The sequence below is a fragment of the Myotis myotis genome, unplaced genomic scaffold (genome assembly GCF_014108235.1).
Source record: "Myotis myotis isolate mMyoMyo1 unplaced genomic scaffold, mMyoMyo1.p scaffold_m19_p_30, whole genome shotgun sequence".
Lineage (NCBI taxonomy): Eukaryota > Metazoa > Chordata > Mammalia > Chiroptera > Vespertilionidae > Myotis > Myotis myotis.
The window spans coordinates 450507-471600 of NW_023416336.1; the positions used below are offsets into that span (position 1 = coordinate 450507).

General features: G+C 47.5%; 1 protein-coding gene across 2 annotated transcripts in view; it reads right to left on the reverse strand.

Moving 5' to 3' along the window:
• AFF3 (AF4/FMR2 family member 3) overlaps positions 1 to 21094 on the reverse strand; it is a 498351-nt gene that overhangs the window by 102575 nt on the left and 374682 nt on the right. For both annotated transcript variants that reach the window (XM_036302283.1, XM_036302282.1), the window contains one exon: positions 18574 to 18625. In XM_036302283.1, the coding sequence (XP_036158176.1) occupies positions 18574 to 18625 (52 nt within the window). The remainder of the gene's footprint in view (positions 1 to 18573; positions 18626 to 21094) is intronic.

Consider the following 21094-nt stretch of genomic DNA (forward strand, 5'->3'; position numbering starts at 1 on the left):
AGAAGGCCACTGTGAGGGAACTCAGCGGGTGGTGGGGACACTGGCAGATCCCAAGGGCTTTGGAGGTCAAGTTAAGGATTTGGGGTGCTCTCCACCTAAGAAACCGCGGAGTGGTTCACATTAGGGGAAGTTGGGTAAGGGATGTACGGGGCCTGTTCGTACATTCTCTGCATCTTCTGATGATTCAATAGAAGTTTTTTGTTAATCCTCACGCAAGGATATTTGTTCCATTGATTTTAGAGAGAGTGGAAGGAAGGGGGGGGGAGAGGAACACACTGATTGGTTGCCTTCTGCATGTCCTTGGACCAGGCTTGGGGATCGAACCTGCAACCCAGGTACATGCCCTTGACTAGGAATCAAACCCATGACCCTTTGATGCCCAGGGCGACTCTAACCACTGAGCTACACCAGTCAGGGATGATGGATCTATAATTAAAAAAAATAAAGGAGGGAGCAAGGCAGTATGATTTATTTATTTATTTTTTTTTTCAAATTTCACTTTGGCTTCTGTTTGGTAAATGGATTTGGGCAGGAAGGTTCAATGTTTAAGGTTGTTGCATTAATCTAAGCAAGAGAAGTGCATGGTAGCAATGAAGGTGAAGAGAGTTTGTGTTACATTTTGGATGCAGAACTGAGGAAATTGACGATCAATTGGATGTGACGGGCCAAGGTTGGCGGCAGGAATGAACCCCAGGTTCCAGCTTGAGCCCCTGGTATAGATGGAGGGCCACTGACTGGGACAGGCAAGGTGGGGGCAGGGGCAGGGGTTAGGGCAAAGCTTAATTTGGATATGTGAAGTTCAAGTTGTTTTCAGGATGTTCAGGTGGAGATGCTAAATAGATGTCTGGACACATAGATCGCAGCTGTCAAATGCCAATGAAGTGCAAAACATTTGCATATTGTTGACAAATTACAGTCATAAAAAGGAGATACAGGCTAATGCGCCGGAGCTACAGTTTGCTCTCATTTGAAGAGAAGCAGGCTCGGGTCAGCTGGCTAGAACAGCCTGTCCATTCCACACGCACGCAGCCCATCTGCGCTGTTCCCAGCACAGGCGTGTTATCCTGACAGCGAGGGTGGCATCTCTGTGGCTGTGAGCCGAGTCAAATTGCTCCACCTGTTGGAAGGCTGTATCCACATTCAACTGCTCGAATAAATGCCATCCCAGCTCGTTTTTGGTCATTTGTGTTCAGCTGTTATGAAGCATGCCATGAAGTTTAGGTCCCATCACGTGTCTCTGTGGGAATTCTGTCCAGTAAGGCTTTACATTCTTTCTCGCCATTCTTTTGAAGTTGAGACTTGTATTCATTAATGTATTTCACTGCTTAATTTCCTTCCACATCGGTTAACACATTCTGTTTCATTTACTGAACTTTCATGCTGTTCGTTTTCATTGGAGTCCTCGTTCGTTCTTTTTAAAAAAATATATATTTTTATTGATTTCAGAGAAGAAGGGAGAGGGAAAGAGAGATAGAAACATCAACGAAGAGAGAGAATCACTGATCGGCTGCCTCCTGCACACCACATACTGGGGACTGAGCTGCATGCCCCACACTGGGGATGAACCTGCAACCTGGGCACGTGCCCTGGCCACCACCAGCTGGGCACGTCATTGAGTGTTGTGCCCTTCCATTTGGTGTCCTCCAACCCATTCAGAATACTGGCAAGACAAAAGAAGAGTCCTGCTCTCTGGTTTTCCCTCTGTAACAGTAAGCACTTCGCATTCCCAGATGCCTACAGATGCTGCCCAGGAAGCATTCTGTTCAGGAGACTTGGATCTTATTCTGTTCCCTATGGGGGGTCAGGTCGATTTGGGGATAACAACATACATCATCCAAACAAGAACATTTTTTGAGAGTGAAAGGGGATATCCCGCCCCCAAAGGGAGCTAGGGAGCTGGGGACAACAGGAGAGAAAGTGCTTTTCTCAGCACACTGGCCATGGGGCTGCTGGATCAAGGAGGCTCGATGCAAATACAATTCGATCAGGTGCGGAGGCAGAACTTCAGGGGCCGAGGAGCTTGTCAAAAAGCAAACAGCTCCGAAGGGGGTCAACAGGGACAGATCGCTTCGATTCTCAGTGTCTCTGAAGTCAAACCAACGCATCTGCCATTTTCTGGCTCTTCCTGGCTGCTCCTCCCTCTACTGAGATTCTGCCTGTCAGTGTCGCCGAACACCCGAGCTCCCGGGCACCTTTCTCTCAACTCCTCGTCTGGAACCTGGATGAGCATAGGCTTCTTTCTTCTCTTGAAAAGTTCGCCACCTGCTTCATGAGAATTTTAGTCTTGGCTCCTCAAGTTCCTGGAAGACACTGAAGGCAGAGATCCTAGCTCATCCTCACCCAGAAAGAGCTTCTTTGTGACAACACTCATTGTGAATCCACTACCGGTGGATCAGCAGGTAAGATGCGAGGAGGTGAATCAGCTACCGGTGGATCAGCAGGTAAGATGCGAGGAGGTGAATCAGCTACCGGTGGATCAGCAGGTAGGATGCGAGGAGGTGAATCATCTACCGGTGGATCAGCAGGTAAGATGCGAGGAGGTGAATCAGCTACCGGTGGATCAGCGGGTAGGATGCGAGGAGGTGAATCAGCTACTGGTGGATCAGCGGGTAAGATGCGAGGAGGTGAATCAGCTACCGGTGGATCAGCGGGTAAGATGCGAGGAGGTGAATCAGCTACCGGTGGATCAGCAGGTAGGATGCGAGGAGGTGAATCAGCTACCGGTGGATCAGCAGGTAGGATGCGAGGAGGTGAATCAGCTACCGGTGGATCAGCGGGTAGGATGTGAGAAGGTAACTTCTGCAGATGACCAATTACTACTTGCCATGGCTCTGATCTGAGAGATGTGTTAAAATACATTTCTTTCTGCACTATATATTCTTTCTCTACTTCATTTTCTTTAAAACGTGGGTCCACTTTGGCTTTAGAGAAAGGCTGCCTAGTTTTGTTTTTTAACACTGGATTGCTTGGGTTAGTTTATGTCTACCAGAAATCCAATGGAGGCAACAGCACACACTTACTGAGCACCTGCTACACCCCATGAGAATGCTGGTTAGGGTCCACAATGCCAGGTGAAGTGCCTGGATGACATCACCTCACAATCGGTGCCCTGTTACCAACCGCCTGGCGTGGGGCCATGTTTGAAGCCAGGCTGTCAGTGATAGTCAGTTACTAATTGGGCGATTCTGATCTCCTGAGAGGGGTTGAGAGCATTTCCAGGACCTTGACTCGCTAGAGCGACACTCTGAACCACCTGTGACCTCCGCTGCCAGGCCTTGCGGTCTGTGCGGTCACAAATAAAACTCAGGGCAGCTGCTAGGAGTTAGGAGAGAGAAGGGAAAGGTGATGACAATGTGAGCACATGCAATGAGGCTGCTCCTCATCTACAGGCACTGGATCCTCCCAGGGGTGAGGGTCCACTGAGGGCGAGGGCCCCGCTGAGGGCGAGGGCTGGAAGGTATCAGGCATCCTTCATGGTGGGCCACACTGACTGTCATGAGGGTGCCACTATGAGTCAGAGGGTCCCAGTGCGCCCGGGCAGGAAGTCTTCATGGGGTGGTGGTGGGGGGTGCAGGGTGAGAGGTCCGGAGGTCTTTGGGGGGTGGAGTGGGGGTGAGAGGTCAGGAGGATTTCGGGAGGGGTGGTGGGTGGGGGGAGAGGTCAGGAGGTTGGGGGGGTGGAGTGGGGGTGAGAGGTCAGGAGGTCTTTGGGATGGAGTGGGGGTGAGAGGTCAGGAGGATTTCGGGAGGGGGTGGAGTGGGGGTGAGAAGTCAGGAGGATTTCGGGAGGGTGGGAATGGGGGTGAGAAGTCAGGAGGTCTTTGGGGGGGTGGAGTGGGGGTGAGAGTCAGGAGGATTTCGGGGGGGTGGAGTGGGGCTGAGAAGTCAGGAGGATTTCGGGAGGGGGTGGTGGAGTGGGGGTGAGAGGTCAGGAGGTCTTTGGGTGGGTGGGTGTGGGGGGGGGTGGGGTGGGGGTGAGAGCGTCTAGTGAGGCTTTGGGGGGGGGGTGGGGGTGAGGAGGAGTTTGGGGGTGAGTGGGGTGAGGTCAGGAGGATTTCGGGAGGGGTGGTGGAGTGGGGGTGAGAAGTCAGGAGGTCTTTGGGGGAGTGGAGTGGGGGTGAGAAGTCAGGAGGATTTCGGGAGGGGGTGGTGGAGTGGGGGTGAGAGGTCAGGAGGTCTTTGGGGGAGTGGAGTGGGGGTGAGAAGTCAGGAGGATTTCAGGAGGGGGTGGTGGGGTGGGGGTGAGAGGTCAGTGTGAAGTGGAAGATGATGGGAGGAAGACCCAGGCCACGTGGGAGGCTATGAATGTAGCCCAGTGAGGAGGCCAGGGCATGGGAGCCATTTGCACTTCATGAGCTGTGGCACTGCCGTCCCACTGCTTCTGCCTGGGGAGTGGACACCCACCCCATAAAGGGCTAGTCTTAGGGAGGCCAGATGCCAGCTCCTTGAGGCCAGAAGTGGGTGCCAGTTTCTTTATTGAACAACCTTGGCACCAGGTCTAGCCAACAGCACAGGGCACACAAATGCTTGACAATATCATGTCCTGCCTCCAGGTGAGCACGCCTTAGTGAGGCCTCCCCGGCCCCTGGGGGTGATGGGTTAGGCTCTCCCATTCATTCAGTCAGTTCCACCTCGTTCCATAACACCTGTCCTGTCAGAGGGTGAGAGCACAAGATTGGCAACTGGGCATTGGTCTTGAACATAGATTCTAACATCTATTCAAGCTCTGCCAGTGCAATTACAAGCAAGCATTCCTTTGCTTTTTGTTTGTCTGTTTAAAGGAATGAACAAGGAGCATTTTGCTTTTACTAAACAGGCATCGTCCATCAATGATCAGTTACCCTAAAGGTAGAAGGATCTGAGAGATCTTTGCTGAACTACAATTTTGTTAAAAACCAAAATAGCAAACTCCATGAAACTCCTTTCCGTGTAAGAAATTCATTTGCACCAGTGTTTCCCAGTAAAAGCGTCTATTAAGGCTGCACATAGGGGACTGTTCAGGGTCCCTGCTGGGCAGGTGTTATTACCAGTCTCTAACCTTCTGTTCCAAACAGAAACACTTTGTCCTCCTAAGTAATATGTTCTCAAAACTCAGCCCCACTCATGAGCTCGGTTCTCTTGTTACCGATGTTCTCAAGTTGCAAAACGTCATATCTAGCCAAAGCCTTTCAGATTTCACACCTCACCTTTGTTGTGTGTGTGTGAGACATAATCACAGGGATACGTTTAAATTCCCAGCCCCCAATTTTTATATATTTTTTCACTTGTCCAAGTGGTATGTGTTCATTTCAGAAAAAAATTAGTACATATAGGAGGCCAACAACAAACAACAACTAAGGCAAACAGAAAACTGCCTCATTTCACCACTGGGCCCACAGTGACCATTAGCTGTTTGGTTGACTCTGTCCCTACCTTACATGTAAAACAAATCCAATCACGACTATCTCTCACAAAAATGCCACGAAAGCCTTGAAAATAAGGTAAAATCAAAGATTTTTTTGTTTTGTTAATCCTCACCTGAGGATATTTTTCCCATTGATTTTTAGAGAGAGTGGGAGGGAGGGGGAGAGACCGAGACACATCGATTGGTTGGCTCCGGCACACGCCCTGACTGGGGATGGAGCCTGCAACTGAGGTACGTGCCCTTGACTGGAATCGAACCCTAGAGCCTTCAGTCTGGGGGCCGATGCTCTAACCACTATGCACCCGGCTAGGGCGAAATCAAAGATTCTTGACAAGAGAAGTTCCAGGGGGAGAACCCCCTCAGAATCTTCTCACTCAGCTGTCTTTTCTAACACCCACCCGGTGGCAGTGCCTTCTCTCTCTGCCTCCTTCCCTCCTCCTCACCCTCTCCTCCAAAGCTCAGCCCACCATTCTCTCTTCCTCCTCCACCTTTGAGCTCTATTTTCTATAATTAGCTCCTTGCCTTTTCCTATAAAATTAATGGTCTTGCATTCTTCCTATACACCTCTCCTATTACTGAAATGAGCATTTAAAAAAGTGTCAGTAATGCAAAGAAAGGACACTTTTGAGGGGAACAGAAAGGGAAGAAGGAGGATGTAAAAATGTCTATTTTAAGAGTTTTACACTCAGATCTGCCTCTGTAATATATACTTATATCAATACGGAATACTTTCCACTAATCTCCGTAGTACTTCTGTCCCGGCACATTAAGGCTGGCTGGCTCCTGGTCACAGAGCAGCAAGGCCAGCCCCAGCCCGGCCTCGGCCCCACTGCAGTATCAGCACAGAGGGTGAAGGGAAGGGGACTGGGCGAATCTTGAATTCTGCGAGTTTCAGCTTAAAGAGAGCCAGTGGATGCTGAGGACGCTAACAGACGCTGGGCGAGCTTTCTCAGGGGATGCTAAAGAGGAAGTGCAGGCGGCATCTCCTGGATGGGGGTTTGCGGAGGGACGGGAGGGTTTCAGGACTCTGAGACTGATATCTTCTCAGGAAGTTCGCAGGTGGAATCACATTGTTTATCTGAGAGCTTTCCAGGAGCTCCCGGGGAAGAATTCTTTCCACCTCTGACCTCACCACGGCAGGACTACATATATAAGGAAAGAGCTGCTGGGCTAGGGCTGGGCAGGTGCAAGGACCACTGTGGACTCTCAGGCGCTGGTGGGTGGTGGCAGGAGACCCGGGCTTGGTGGGTGATTCTCAGAATTGTGAGAGGGGCAGAAAGCCCTGGACTCGGGCAGAGCACTGACAGGGTGAGTGTGTGTGTACTCATGTGCGCATGTGTGTGTGAGTGCGCGTGTGTGTGTGAGCGTGTTTGTGTATGTGTGAGTGTGCGTGTGTGTGAGTGTGTGCGTGTGTGTGAGTGCACATGTGTGTGTGTGTGAGTGTGTGTGTGTGTGATTACGCACAGGTGCTTGTCTGGCACCTACAATTTCAAAGTGAAAGCAAACTCACTAGAATAACCCGCGGATCTGGTGGCGGCTGGTTGCTTGGAGCTGCTCTATGGACAGCATTTGGGTCTGAAATCCTGTTCCTGGGAGCAGAGGTGAAGTTGGGGTGAAGCGTGATGTGGCCCCAGTCCTGCAGGTTCCACCCTGGCTTTGTGGCTGCTCCTCAGGGCTTGGGGCAGCACGTGCTGCTGGAACCCACCTTCCAGGGCACTTGCAGAGCTGGCCAGGCCTGGGCACAGCCAGATGGCAACGGCCCATTAATGATGCTCATCTTGGGCACAGCGGGGCACGGGGTTTAGTCGCTTCCCATTTTGTTGGGTCTGCCAAATGCCTTTTGGAGCTTTCAACCAAGTTCTTATGATGCCTCAATAGGGTGCCTGGTGGAGTCCCACTGACCTTCCGCTGACCTTGGTCGGTGGTTACTCTTAGGAATGCAACTGGGGCCCAAGTTGTGGGATGCAAATGTTGTTTTGTTTTCGTATAAAGGCAAGATGGAGGGAACATCAATGTTTTGATAGTTTTGTTAAACATACAACCTGCATTTGAAGAACCAAAATTAAGTCTGTCTTTATGTTTCACTTAAACATCTCTTTTACTCAGACAAAAATAACAATAGTTGAAGGTAGAAACTGACAGAATTCAAAATTAATGGTTAGGAAACATTCTCAAAATTGCACTTTGCCAATCAATTATGTAACAGAAGAGAAAGCTGAACCTATTCTCATTGTGTTATTATTGCTATTGGTGTTAGACTTTTCACCTCTCAAGTGACCATTGCTATGGTTTATTTATACTAGTGCATGAAAGTGTGTTCATGTATAATATGTTGTAATCTCATGCCCTTCCTGAATGGCCTTGGACTTTTATGAATAAAGTCCCAGTTGAGAGGAGAGGTGCCCAGAGACCTGTTGCTGGACCAGACCTCCCAGAGAGAGATTCCGGCTACCTGCACCCCCACACTTGCGCAGTCTGCGGAGGACCATGGCTGTGGCCTGGCATTCGGGGGACTGTCTGGCCACTTCTGGAAGATGGCCTTGTTTCACTCAGCACAACCTGTTGGCTGCAGATCTGGTCAGCATGGCACTGGGAAGTGCCTGGGGTGCTGAATTACCACAAATGATTATGCTCCATGTAGCAATAACGGGCTAAGAGCGTCTCCTGAGAAAAGCTGTGCTTATGAGATAACCAGCCCCATGAAGACTTGGAAAAACAAAAATGTAAACAAAACTTTCCAAGTGTAGAGCTGGACCAAAAACCTGAGTGATTTAGGGAATCCCCACGCCTGGGCAGGAGTGATAGCATGCACTTGCAGGAGCACCCACTCTTGAATGGCTGCACTTCTGAAAAAGCTATTGAAGGAAGACACCATTCAAGTCACAGGACAAAGGACTATGCCTGTGCGTTAAATAGGAGCGTCCCCTGGAGGGAGGAGTCCACCCCTCTCCCCACAGCGGCCCTGTTGGCCCTGAGTGAGAAGAGCTGCCTGTCAGTAACACGCACAGCAGTTTCTGCGCTCCCATTGGAGGGGCTACTTGGGTGGCATTGATGTGCACCATTAACGAAATGCTTAACTTAAAAAATGTTTCTCCTTTCATGAATTCTTCAACTTGACAAAGCAATAATTCTCATTTTTGTGTTAACTATATGTTTGCCTAAATTTAATGAATCACCTATGATTTTTACATAATTTTTTTTTCATTTTCCTGATTTCTAGTCAGGGTCCTCAGACTGAAATCAGGCACGTCCTAAGGTCCAAGCTGGTTGGACACAACCACGTCTACATAAATCTCAGTCAGGTCCCCGGCGGGCGTCTGAGAAAACATTTTGGGAAACAGGGTGTGGGCCTTTTTACATCTGTGCTCAGTGACACTGAAGCTGGTTGACCATTCAATTTTGGAGATTATAGTTCATTAACAAGAAAAAAAAGGCAATTACATTTTTATGTACCCCCACCTACGCTAGCGTTTTTCACAAAATGTTTAGAAAAAAAAGTCATGATATAATAAAACTGGCCATCTTAAGAGAATTTTGCAGTTGCCTATGGTGGCAGTAAAATTTTACTGATAAAATATAATTACTTAACTAAGTTTGAGAACTTAAACATATAAACATAAGCCTTCTGCTGAACACTTGGGTTTCAGTGGTTGTGACTGAAGGTTCCAAGAGTGATTCCTTCATGTGCAGATGACGAAGATCTGACAGGCAGTCGTTTTCAATTAGAGTGATTGCTCTGCTCCCACATTAAAAAGGGACCAATTTGTCAGTATGGTTAAACTGTGCAATACTAAACATGAACACAAAGTAAGCTACCTTTTTTTCTACTTTGCTATTAGGGTTAATATACATGTAATACTAGATATGTGGTGTGTATATGCATTGAAGCAAGGGCCTGGCATTTCCTGATATTTAAAATTTACTCCCAATTTTTGAGGACAAATTACTATAATGAATATTACCAATGAGGAATTCATCAAGACCAACAAGCCAGCGTCTTGTACAATTTGGCACTTAGTAGGCATTCAAGATTACTCTCGAATGACTTTTATGTAAAAATTTTGTAGCTCTTGTTTTGACTCCAAATAACATCTACCCTACAGTTCATTTCTAATGCAGGGAGAAACTTGATTTTGGAGCCTTGCCCCTCAAACCTGGTCCTGATTACTGCCTCCACTCCTGTTTATATAATTCTGCACAGTTTTGGCAGGATTCAAGAGCACATACCAGGGTGTTGGCTTTTATGAATCTCCTGGGATGTGAATGTCAAGCCGACTGGATGAACTCTGGCCACAAAGCCCAGACAAGCACAACGACTCTATTTATTCAGACTTGGCCGCCTGAATGCAGATGGACTCTGTGGGTAATAAATTTTCACAGGCCAAGAGCTCTAGCATCAACCAAGCTGATCCCGGGAAGAAAAATGCACCCAGGGCAGTGCAGCGGTGCTGCTGACCCTCCTATGCCGTGGTCCACGTCTGGGTGTCGTGCAGCCAATGCATTTGGTCGCTGATTGACAGGCACGGCCAGAGGTTCCTTTGGAAAAGCTCTGCTTTCTGTTACGCAATAGTCATATTAGAAAGAAACAAGGGAAAAAATGAATAGCACTCACTGCAATGGGCAATCTGCTCTCCCTACCACACCCCACACTGGTGTTCGTTATCCAGCGAGCTCTATGGCACAGAGCAGAGACCTGACACAGGAATGTTCCCGTGTCTCCCCACGAGAAACTCAAGGTATCAAAGAGCAAGACGTGCGGCTGAGCCAGCCATCCTGGCAGCGCCGGTGCAGCCGGGCTTTCCGTTCACACTGAGATTCCTTCTGAGAGACATGATTAGTACTCCACGCATTCAAGTAAGACAGGAACTGGCTCTTTAACTTGAAGATTGATGTTAACTACCTAGATATCTATTACATTAATTGTGCTCTCCAAATATTGATTGGGGATTAAAAGGTAACTTTTCTTCATGGTGAGGAGTAAATTATGCCAGTGGGAGACTTTCCCTCTACAGACTTTACCCAATGATCATGGCCTGCAAAATTAAAATTGTCAGTTGTAAGTGGGTAACCCGTGCTCATTTGCAGAGAAATATGCAGTTCTGTAATTAAAATGAAAAGACGGCCTAATATGCATGGATAATGTAATCACTGGAAGAGCTGTAGGCACATATGTAGCCATTCGCTTTGGACCCTGCTCCCTTCCTCTCTCCACGCTTACACATTTGTCATCTCGGAGACACTGCCTTCGCTGTAAGCTCATCTAGACATTTGCCGTGTCCGCCCTCCCGAGCCTGGCCTGACATGACCGGAAGAGCTGTCCTTTTCAACACATGCAGGACAACTCTCATCTCCCTTCCAAATGCATTTAAAAACGCCTTTGGTACTTTGTAGCTTCAGGAATAATTTTGTCTTCAACCTTTTAACTTATTCACATCCCTCCAGGGAAACACTGCTCCTTGGAATTGTTCAAAAACCAAGAGTTACAGGAAAGGAGATCAAACAAATTGCTACAAGTATCACATGTCCTTCACGTACCCGACAAACAAGAAAACTGGTTCTCATAGTTTATCCTATTCCCAGTTCAAACCTCATCAAGTATGAAATTTATAGGAGCAAACATGAGAACATGCTTCCATTCCAATGATATCTCCAAGCTCTCTGGGTAGACCCCGTCACAATCCCAGCTCTAAGGTCACAAAGTTCTGCTCTCCTCGCAAAGGAAGGCTGTGCAGACACCCACCTCCTGGCTTTGGAGGCTTCTGTCTAAGAAAGCGTCTGAAAACGTGTAACTGCAACATGGCTTGGCGTTAAGCTGTGTACTAAGTGGCTACAGACATTTCCAGGGAACCCGGAAGGACGCTTTCCTCCTAAATAGGTAGCGTACTGGTGCATTACTCTACAGTCCACTTACGACCTTGGGTCTTACGTGTGGTCTTCTCTGCCAGCACCTTTGATCTTTGGATAGATCTAATTTGAAAAATCGGTATTGGGTAAAGAAATAAAGGTAGAGAAAAGCAATCTTTGATACTGGATAATGGACAGCAGCAACTACTGTCTATTCATCTCCTCATTGTGCACTCACTCAATTTAGTGCCTCTGTTGTGCCAGACACAGTCCCTGCCTCGTCGGTAGAGAAAAGATAGTTTAAAAAGTAAAAATAACACGTAACTACAACTGTCATGAGGCTTGAAAGGTTAAGGTTATTGTGAGAAGAGCTAACCATGGTCCAATTTAGGGGACGGGGGCGCTTCTTGAGGACGTGAAAGCTATGCTGTACTTCCCAGACGAGTAGGTGCTGGTCAGGGAAAGAATGAGGGAGCCCCCCCCCCCCCCCCCCCAGGAAGCTTCGCTTGGCTTGCGGGCAGGGAGGGGGGGGTGGAGCTGAAAGAAGGCCCCCGCGGCTGGAGTGCCACGGATGAGCTCAATGCGAAGTGATGGGGAAGAGTGGGGGCGCCACGCTGTGTAGAGCCCTGTTGGCTCCGGATTTTGTCCCAAGTGGAATGGTTAGTTGAGATTCTAGACCAGTGGTTCTCAACCTTCTGGCCCTTTAAATACAGTTCCTCATGTTGGGACCCAACCATAAAATTATTGTCGTTGCTCCTTCATAACTGTCATGTTGCTACTGTTATGAATCGTAACGTAAATATCTGATATGCAGGACGGTCTTAGGCGACCCCTGTGAAAGGGTCGTTCGACTGCCAAAGGGGTCGCGACCCACAGGTTGAGAACCGCTGTTCTAGACCAAGAAATGACTTGATCTGATTTACATTTTTAAAAAATCAGTATGAGAAAGTCGTATTATAGAGGGGAAGGGATAGACATACGCTAGATGGGTTTATACTAGCCAGGATGGAAAGAGACAAATGGACTAGTATTTAGTTTTGGAGGCTGAACTTCTAGGACCTAGAGCTAAAACTAGCATTTATGTGGGGAACAGGAGTCGTCAAGGAGGAGTCCAAGGCACACATCTGGCAGTGCCGTGTTCAGAAATGGAAACATTCACAAGAAGGACATTCACATTTGGGTGCGGGTGGGTACCGGGTGGCAGGACCAGAAGTCCAGTTTGGCACATATTGAATATGAAATGCATGTGAGACATCCAAGTGGGAGAGGCAAGAAGGTCTTCAGTTCAGAAGAGAGCGCTGAGCTGAGGGTATAACTTTAGAAACTGTAAGCATATAAGCACTGAAGATCATGGGAATCATGAGACCACTCAGTCAAAGAGGGGGGGGGGAGGGGGAGAAGAGAGAGAGTGGGGGAAAGAAGTAGAGAAATCAGGAATAAATGCTAAAAGGCTCCAACATTTGAGGTTGGGTAGAGGAAGAGCAGTCAACAAAGAAGCCTGAGAAGAAACAGCCAGAGGGGCTGGAACAAGCAGGAGTTTGGTATGAGACACCTCAAGAAAAATGTGTGATTGATAGTTTTCAAGGCCGAATGCTGTACATCTTCTGGTAAGAGGAGAGGCTGAAAGGACCAAGTAGACGTGGTCTGTGGTGGTCACTGTTCACCCAGTGAGTGGTTCTGGTGGGGAGGTGGGGCAGAGGAGATGGATGGGTTTTGGAAAAGAGGAAGGCAGTGTTTTCAGTAATAGAAGAAAGGGAGAGAAACAGTGAAGATTAGGGTGGTTGTGCGGCTCTGGTTATAGGAAGAGGAGACTTCCCGGTCAGCCATGAATTCACTAGGGAAATAAAGGTGAGTAAGGTGCAGAATCATTCTGGATGTTCACTCAAGAAGTCAGGAAGAGAGAACCAAGTCCCATATTATCCACTTAGCATCAATTCTGTGACAGAGGTAACTATAGGATACTAGGAGATTAAACTTGTAGAATGCCACCACCAGTGAACTGCTAGGAGTTATGTATATATAATGTAGTACCCAGAACAAGTACTTAAAAAGCTAAACAAAGAGATACAATAAAAATAAAAAATATTACAGATAAATAAAAATGGAGTTCCCAAAATGTTCAAGAAACCTATAGGAAGCCAGGAAGAGGAACACAGAAAAATGAAAAGAAAAGAAAAGAAAAGAAAAGAAAAGAAGAGAAAAAGAACGAATAGAAAATAAAAATAAAGTGGCAGACTTCAGCACTAATGTATTAATAATTACATCAAATGCAATGATCTAAATACATCAATTAAATGATAGGCATTGGCAAAGGGATTAAAATATGACAACGATATGCTGTCTATAAGAAACTCATTTCAAATATAACGACATAAGCAGGTTGAAAGTAGAAGAATGGAATTAGTTCCATTACACAGACATTAATCAAAAGAAGGCAGCAGTGGTGGCATTGATGAAGTAGACCTCAGAACAAAGAAAATTACCCAAGAAAGAGGGGACGTTCCAACAATAAAAGGGGCAATTAACCAAGAAGACACAGGAACGCAAAATGTTATGCACCAAATAACAGAGGTTCAAAATATGTGAAGCAAAAGCTGATATAATGGAAAAGAGAAACAGACAAATCCACAATTAACATCGGAGATTTCAACACTCCTCTTCCAACAATCAACAGTGACTAGACAGAAAGTCAGCAAGGATATAGAATAACTCAGCAACATCAACAGCAGGATATAATGGATATTTACAGAACACTCCACCTAACATCAACAGATTAGATATTCTTTCAGGAGCCCACGAAACAGATACCAACACAGACCAGATCTTGGGCATAAAAATTACTCGATAAATTCACAAGAACTGAAATGACACAGCATGTGTTCTTTGACCACAATGGAACCAAACTAGAAATCAGTACAAGTAAGATGACAGTTGGGAAATGAAATAATATGGTTCTAAATAATCCCCACGCCCAAGAGGAAGTCTCACTGAACTGAATGACAATAAAACTACATCTCAACATTGTGGCATCCAGCTAGGGCACAGCTCCTTCACAGCTTCCTTCTCTGCTAGGAGCTGTGCCCTAGCTGGATGCCACAAATGTACCCCCACAGTCAGTAGGCATTGGAAGAAGATGTGAGCAGTCCTAGGCATACAGGAGAGACTTTCTTGCAGACCACGTAGCCATTGCTAATAAGGAGCCATCTGATAAAACAGTTCTTTAAAGCAGCCCTACAAAGCGGCCACATACTGGCTGGTCAACAATATCCTATATAATAAAAGGGTAATATGCAAATTGACCCTAACAGCAGAACAAACGGGAATGACTGGTCACTATGATGCGCACTGACCACCAGGGGACAGACGCTCAACGCAGGAGCTACCCCCTGGTGGTCAGTGCGCTCCCACAGGGGGAGCTCTGCTCAGCCACAAGCTGGGCTGATGGCTGTGAGTGCAGCGGCGGTGGCGGGAGTCTCTCCCACCTCCTCAACAGTGCTAAGGATGTCTGACTGCGGCTTAGGTCTGAGGCTTAGGCCACAGTTGGACATTCCCCGAGGGCTCCCAGGTTGCCAGAGGGATGTCTGACTGCCAGCTTAGGCCCGATCCCCTGGAGAGCGGGCCTAAGCTGTCAGGTGGACATCCCCCGAGGGGTCCTGGACTGTGAGAGGGCACAGGCCAGGCTGAGGGACTCCAGAATGGACAAATTTTTGTGCACTGGGCCTCTAGTATCTTTATACTGACTTAGACAAAAGAGGCTTCTTGCCAAATAGGGACATCAATATTTGGGTCACAGAAAGGTACACCTGTGCATTGTGTACAGTAAAACTGCTGTGTCATTGCCTTTGCACATGCACAAGGCAAATTGGCCTTGACCATCCGGCGTACTCTGATTAGGGTTCCCACAGCAGTGATAAGAGTGCATATATAGCACTAAATGCTTATATTAGGGAAGAGGACAAATCTCAAATCAATAATCTCAGCTTCCTCAGGGAACTAGAAAAAAAAGAGCAAAATGAACCCAAAGCAAGCAGTAGAAAAATAATAAAGGTAAGAAATCGATGAGATTGAAAACAGAAAAAACTGATAGAGAGCATCAATGCAACAAACGTTTGAAAAGATCAATAAAATTGATAGACATCCAACAAGACTGACAAAGACAAAAATAAAGGTCAGTATCAAGAATAAAACATGGTATCACGATAGCTCAGATGTCAACAGGACAATAAAGGGATACACTTGTACACACATGACAACTTAATGAAATGATGAAGTGATTATCTAGAGAGCACATAACCTACCCAATGTGAAAAAATCTGAATAACCCTTTAACTAGAAAGAAAACAGAATTCATAAGTTTTTAAAATCTCCAGGCCCACTAAGTTTCACTGAAGAATTCTGACAAACTTTTAAAGAGGAATTAACATCAATTTTATACAATCTCTTCAAAAATGGGGAAGAGCTGGGGACACATCTCAGTTCATTTTACAAGCCATTGTTGGCCTTCTGCCAAGACTAGACAAAGACGATACAAAGAAAGAAGCCTTAAGAACAATATCCCTCATGAACATAACAGACAGATGTGAGGATGTGGAGCCACTGGAATTCTCTTCCATTGGCAGTGGGAGTGTCAGCGGTGCAACCGCTTTGGAAAATGGTTTGGGACAACCTACTGGAGTTGAACGTGCACACACTCAATGGCCCAACTGCTCTCCAAGAGACCTGCACATGGGTAGTTTAGATGTGATGTGTGGTTTATGAATAGTCATCAAGTTGTACTCTTAGGTTACATGTCCTTTTCTCCACGTGTGCTTCACTCAATTATAAGTTAACTAGGAAACAATAAAAAGCCTATTGGATCTGGTGACATGAAGACAGCAGGGAAGCACAGTTCTGAGGGAGTGGCGGGCTTTGGGGACCTCAAGTTAATTCCAATTTTACAAATAGCGTGACTGGAGCAAAGAGCAGTTGAGGCAGTGGGCCAAGGTTGCAGAATTACTGCGTTGGAGGGCAGGGCTGGAACCCAGGGAGCAGGGACGCTGAGCCCGTGCCGACCCACCACCCTGCCCGTCTACTTGTCCTTGAGGGCACCGAGGCAGCGAGGACAAAGGGAGCACGGACAGGAGCACTCACAGGCACTAGGGCCTGAGGCCCCTCCCGGAAGGGCCAGCAGGCACTGCGGCTTGATGCTCCTGTAGATGTCGCTTTATTGTGATGTCCAGGCTGTTGACCAATATTCACAGGACAACCAGGCATCATGGAAGAAAAGATGACGCATTCTCGTATACTATGTTTACCAAGACCGGGAAATGTACAATATATTTTTGAAATATTTGAGTTAAGGGACAAACTCTGAGTACATCTGAAAGTCAATTGCGTTAATTGTCTAATCATCTCCCAATGCCAGAGCGACGCAGTACGCGCGCACGTGTGCCCAGGCTCCGTCCACTCTTTCTGGCACAACTGTATTTTGGTGTTGGAGAGAAAAAAAACTCACCATATCATTAGAGTTTTTGAGAAGCATGGAAATTACGATTTTGTAATTAGGCCAGGGTATAATTATAGGCTACAGTCAGATAATATAATTAGTGTTAGAGCAATCCCTGAAGCTACCACACACAACCACGGTGTGAAGCCTTAATTAAAAAGAGGAGATTACTGTATAAAAGTCATTCATTCTGTCAGCTGCTTTCATTGCAAAAGGTGGGAAGGTGCCCACACATAGGGACTAAATGCAAGAATAAAGGATCTGACACTATAATCACAATACAATAATATCAGTGTCTACAAATGGAAAAGAAGTCACTAATAAAGCAAGACGAGTCAACTCCAAGTTCTTGCTGCCTTAGAGAACATCTTTGATAACTAGTTTTTTAGAATTGAGTTTGCAGTGGAAATCTTTCCTGGAAATAACTCAGGAAATTCTTTGCTAATTAAAAAAGGCTTGTGGAGTGAAACAGCTAGGAAATCCCTTTTCCAATATGAAGTTTACACCATCTCTACGTCTGATGTGACTTATCCACAACACACCTATGTGAACTTCTCCCTGGGAAAACACACACAGATGAAATCATTTGCTTATGGTCACACAGACGAGGACCCAGACGAGAACTGTTCTCTAGGTCTAGCACAGTGGCTGTGTTATGGGCAGCTGACTGCCCTGGTGTCTCCACCTGGGACCAGTGAGCAGTTTCCCAGAACCCCGAGTGGTCCTCCGGGTTCAGTTAACCTCCCTCCACTTGGGGTTCCCTCCGCTTGGCAATCCAGTTTCAAGATGCACCGAGTTCAACCGCAGGCCAAGTTGCTTCTTTGGTGCCTCACCACCTCTCACCAGGTGAGCAGACGCTTCGCTCGCTGCTCTCCTAGCCACACTGCTCAGACGCTCTTCCTGGGAGCTTCCTTTCACTTTCCTCTCACCTCTGCCCGCTCTCTGTGCATTGTTCCCATCCGCAGGTCTAGACAGCGCCTGCGCCTGGACCGCGGGACCTTTATGTAAAATTCCCGCTCCCAAGAGCCACCGAACGGCTCACGTGGCTTGTAGTGCACGTAAAAATGACTTAGAAAAACCTCTCCGAGTCGTTCTTAGACCTCCCACGTTTATCCACCCTGACAAAATGCGGCACAGGTAACAAGAAAAAGGAAACCGTGTAGGGAAATCTGTCTTTAGTGTTTCCAAACATGCCTTAAAACGCAGGCATTGCCTGGAGCGCAGAGGTGAAAGTGATGAATGTTGAGTGGGTATTTTTTCACTTTAACTGACTGATCAGAAGAGTATTTACAAAGCCCCGACTAATGTCTGGAGCTGATAAATCAACACCAAAGGAGAACATTTCAAGCACATTTATCATTTAAGACAAATGGGCTATTCTGAGCACGAAGCTTTCTTATTCATCATTGTAGCTCACCTCTACGCTCGCGTCTCCTCAATGTTAATAACATCTGCATAGGACTCCTCAATATTTAATGTGGACAGCTTGCCTGTTGCATGCCGATGAGGTTAGGATCACGCCTCATCGCCAGCAGGCCAGTCAGCTTTCCAGAAAAAGAGGCTTCCCCTCTGAAGCCTGACCCCAGCTAGCTTCCTTATAAATAGCTGCTGTTGGTTTCAATGCCATAAAAAGCACAGAATTACTGTTTTAAGGGAAATTAAGGTCAAGATATTTTAACAGACTTTCCCAACGGCACCAAACATTGTCATTAGCAAAGGACACCCAGCATCGTGGGCCCCATGTTTCAGCATTTGTATGACTCAGCTAATGTCCGGGACGGTCTGCCAGGTCGGCGTCACAGTGCCACGCCCAAACAGCACAGAGCCCGAGGGGAGCTTACCTGTTCACCCTCCTCTTCATCACTGCTTAGCTTGAGGTCATCTTCTAGCATTCTGGAAGAGGGAACAGAGAGGTACCGATGCTTAGCAAATTCAAGTAATTCTCAACAAAATATATGAACTCGAGCAACGTTTCAGTCATAAGCCCGTTTGATGTACTGATTTGGAAAAGTGTTCGTTTGAAGCCCTTTTCCTGTGATGCACCGAGAAGCAACACATGGCCACGTCATGAAAATTACCCCTCACAGCAGTCACAGCGTGAGATGGGGGCTTCCAGAACGTGAGTCGCGTTTCCTGCGAAGGTTTTCCGCGTGGCAGCGGCTGTGCTCCGTGTCCACCGCCACGCACGGGAACAGGACCAGAGGGCCAAGGGGAACGCTGCGGAGGCTAGAAAACAACACGCTAGAGCAGCGGTTCTCAACCTGTGGGTCGCGACCCCTTTGGCGGTCGAACGACCCTTTCACAGGGGTCGCCTAAGACCATCCTGCATATCAGATATTTACATTACAATTCATAACAGTAGCAACATTACAGTTATGAAGTAGCAACGAAAATAATTTTATGGCTGGGTCACAACATGAGGAGCTGTTTTAAAGGGCCAGAAGGTTGAGAACCACTGCGCTAGAGGGTGAGCCACGCCGCTCGGGGCTCCCTCCCACGGAGACCTGGACACACCTCAGCAGACCCTGCCGGACGAGGAGGATCAGAGGGGACCTTCTGGAAAGACTCCGAAGGCCACTCCCCCGCGCCCGCAGATCTGTATGACAGCACAATCCTGGGTCCATAAAAGTTAAGGGTAAAACAAAAGACAAAAAACACTTCAAGCCCTGTGATTTCTGATGATGATAAAATGATATTCTTATCAGCACCACTGAATTGTTTCTTTACAGAATATTAGTTTTCGGATTAAGTCATTTCAAAAGAAATCTCACTTAGGAGTGCGCTCCACAGCAGAAATGCACGCAGGCTGGGGCACCAGGGGTGGGTCTGAAGGCCCTGGGCCCCTGCGCTCCAAAGGCCTTACTCTCCTCCTCAGTCACCTTCCAAAGACGGTCCCTTAGAGTGTGCCTCGATCCCTTTAAAAGTCCATCATCAGTATATTCCTCGGAATATTTTAATAAGTCATCTTGGTGACTTTTGGGGTAAACCTGGGAGAAAGACCTGCCAGGATGGGTCATGGGCAGAGTTCTGGCCCAAGGCTTCATGCTTAGGGCAGGTCACAACTCCCCTGTTTATAAAACGAGGTGATTCCTGGCAATCTCTAAGGTCCAATCTGCTTTGGATTCCATAAGTCTAGGACATAAATCTGCCCCTCTTTTGAAAAGTAGGAAAACTCTTGTATTGTCCTTGAGATCACCACTGAGGAATTGCTAAGCAACTGTGGCGTACCATTGAAGCCACAGCCGCTGGGACGCCACGTCCACGTCCTCACAGGCTGCGGCTATGCTGCCTGCCAGTAGTGAGAAGTCTCATTCGCTCATTATTTAAACCTCAAGCAAACAAACAAAACAGCAGCAAAGACTGTAGAGCAAAGACTGTGCCCCCAACTGCTCTTTATGTCCGTCTGGCATGCCATTCATTTCCCTTGACCTCAGGAACTCGTACCCCCGGCTTCCAAGAGGAGACGTAGTGGAGATTTATTAGAGCACTAGTAGCCCTGCGCACGAATCCGTGCGCCAGTAGCTTGCTGCCGCCCTCCAGTAGCTCTCTGCTGGCTGCTCCGCCCTCCTATAGCTCCCTCCGCCCCACCCCCTGCCCCGCCCTCATAGCTTGCTGCCCTGCCCCCTCCTGTAGCTCTCCACTGCCCACGTGTAGCTCGCTGCCCCACCCTCCTGCTGATCTGTGATCCGGTCGTTACGCGGTTGGTCGTTACGCTTTATGGTATAACGACCATTTGCATATTACATCTTTATTATATAGGATTGTCTGGGAAGACGCTAAGGAGGGGATGGTGTTCTCTTTGTCCTTGAGTCCTTGGTGACTAGCACAGTGACGACAGAGTACAGTGCCAGCTTGCTGGCTGGGCTAAGAGCACCTTCCCCAAGACTATTTTCCTACCAAAAGGTACACATGCCTTTCTGATGAAAAATACCAGAGAAGCAGCCAGTTTCTTGCCTCTAGCCCTTCCTCCCTCTTCTGGGGCAAACTGCCAACTGCAATTTGGTTTAATCTCACAGACTGCCCTTTGAGCACTGGGTGTTCTACGTGTGGGTGGTCCTGTCAGTGGGGAGGGAAAGGGAGGGGAGAACACACACAATCGTTGCTAACAACCCCCTTGTTGTTACATGGAAGTCCTGTCAGGGGTGACTGAGAAGTTTCATCTTTATCCCGGCAATCGTGTGCATGGATTTGAAGGCCTCTGTCAACCGGAGCAGGAAACCCCAAGACCCTTCAAAGCAAGGGATCTTCGCTGGGCTGCACACCAGCCGAGTGACTCGGCCACCACACGAAGCTGGCGCTGCTGACAGTAACCACAGCCGTGAAAACAGTGCGTCAGGGTCTCTTCTAAGGTACAGAGAACAG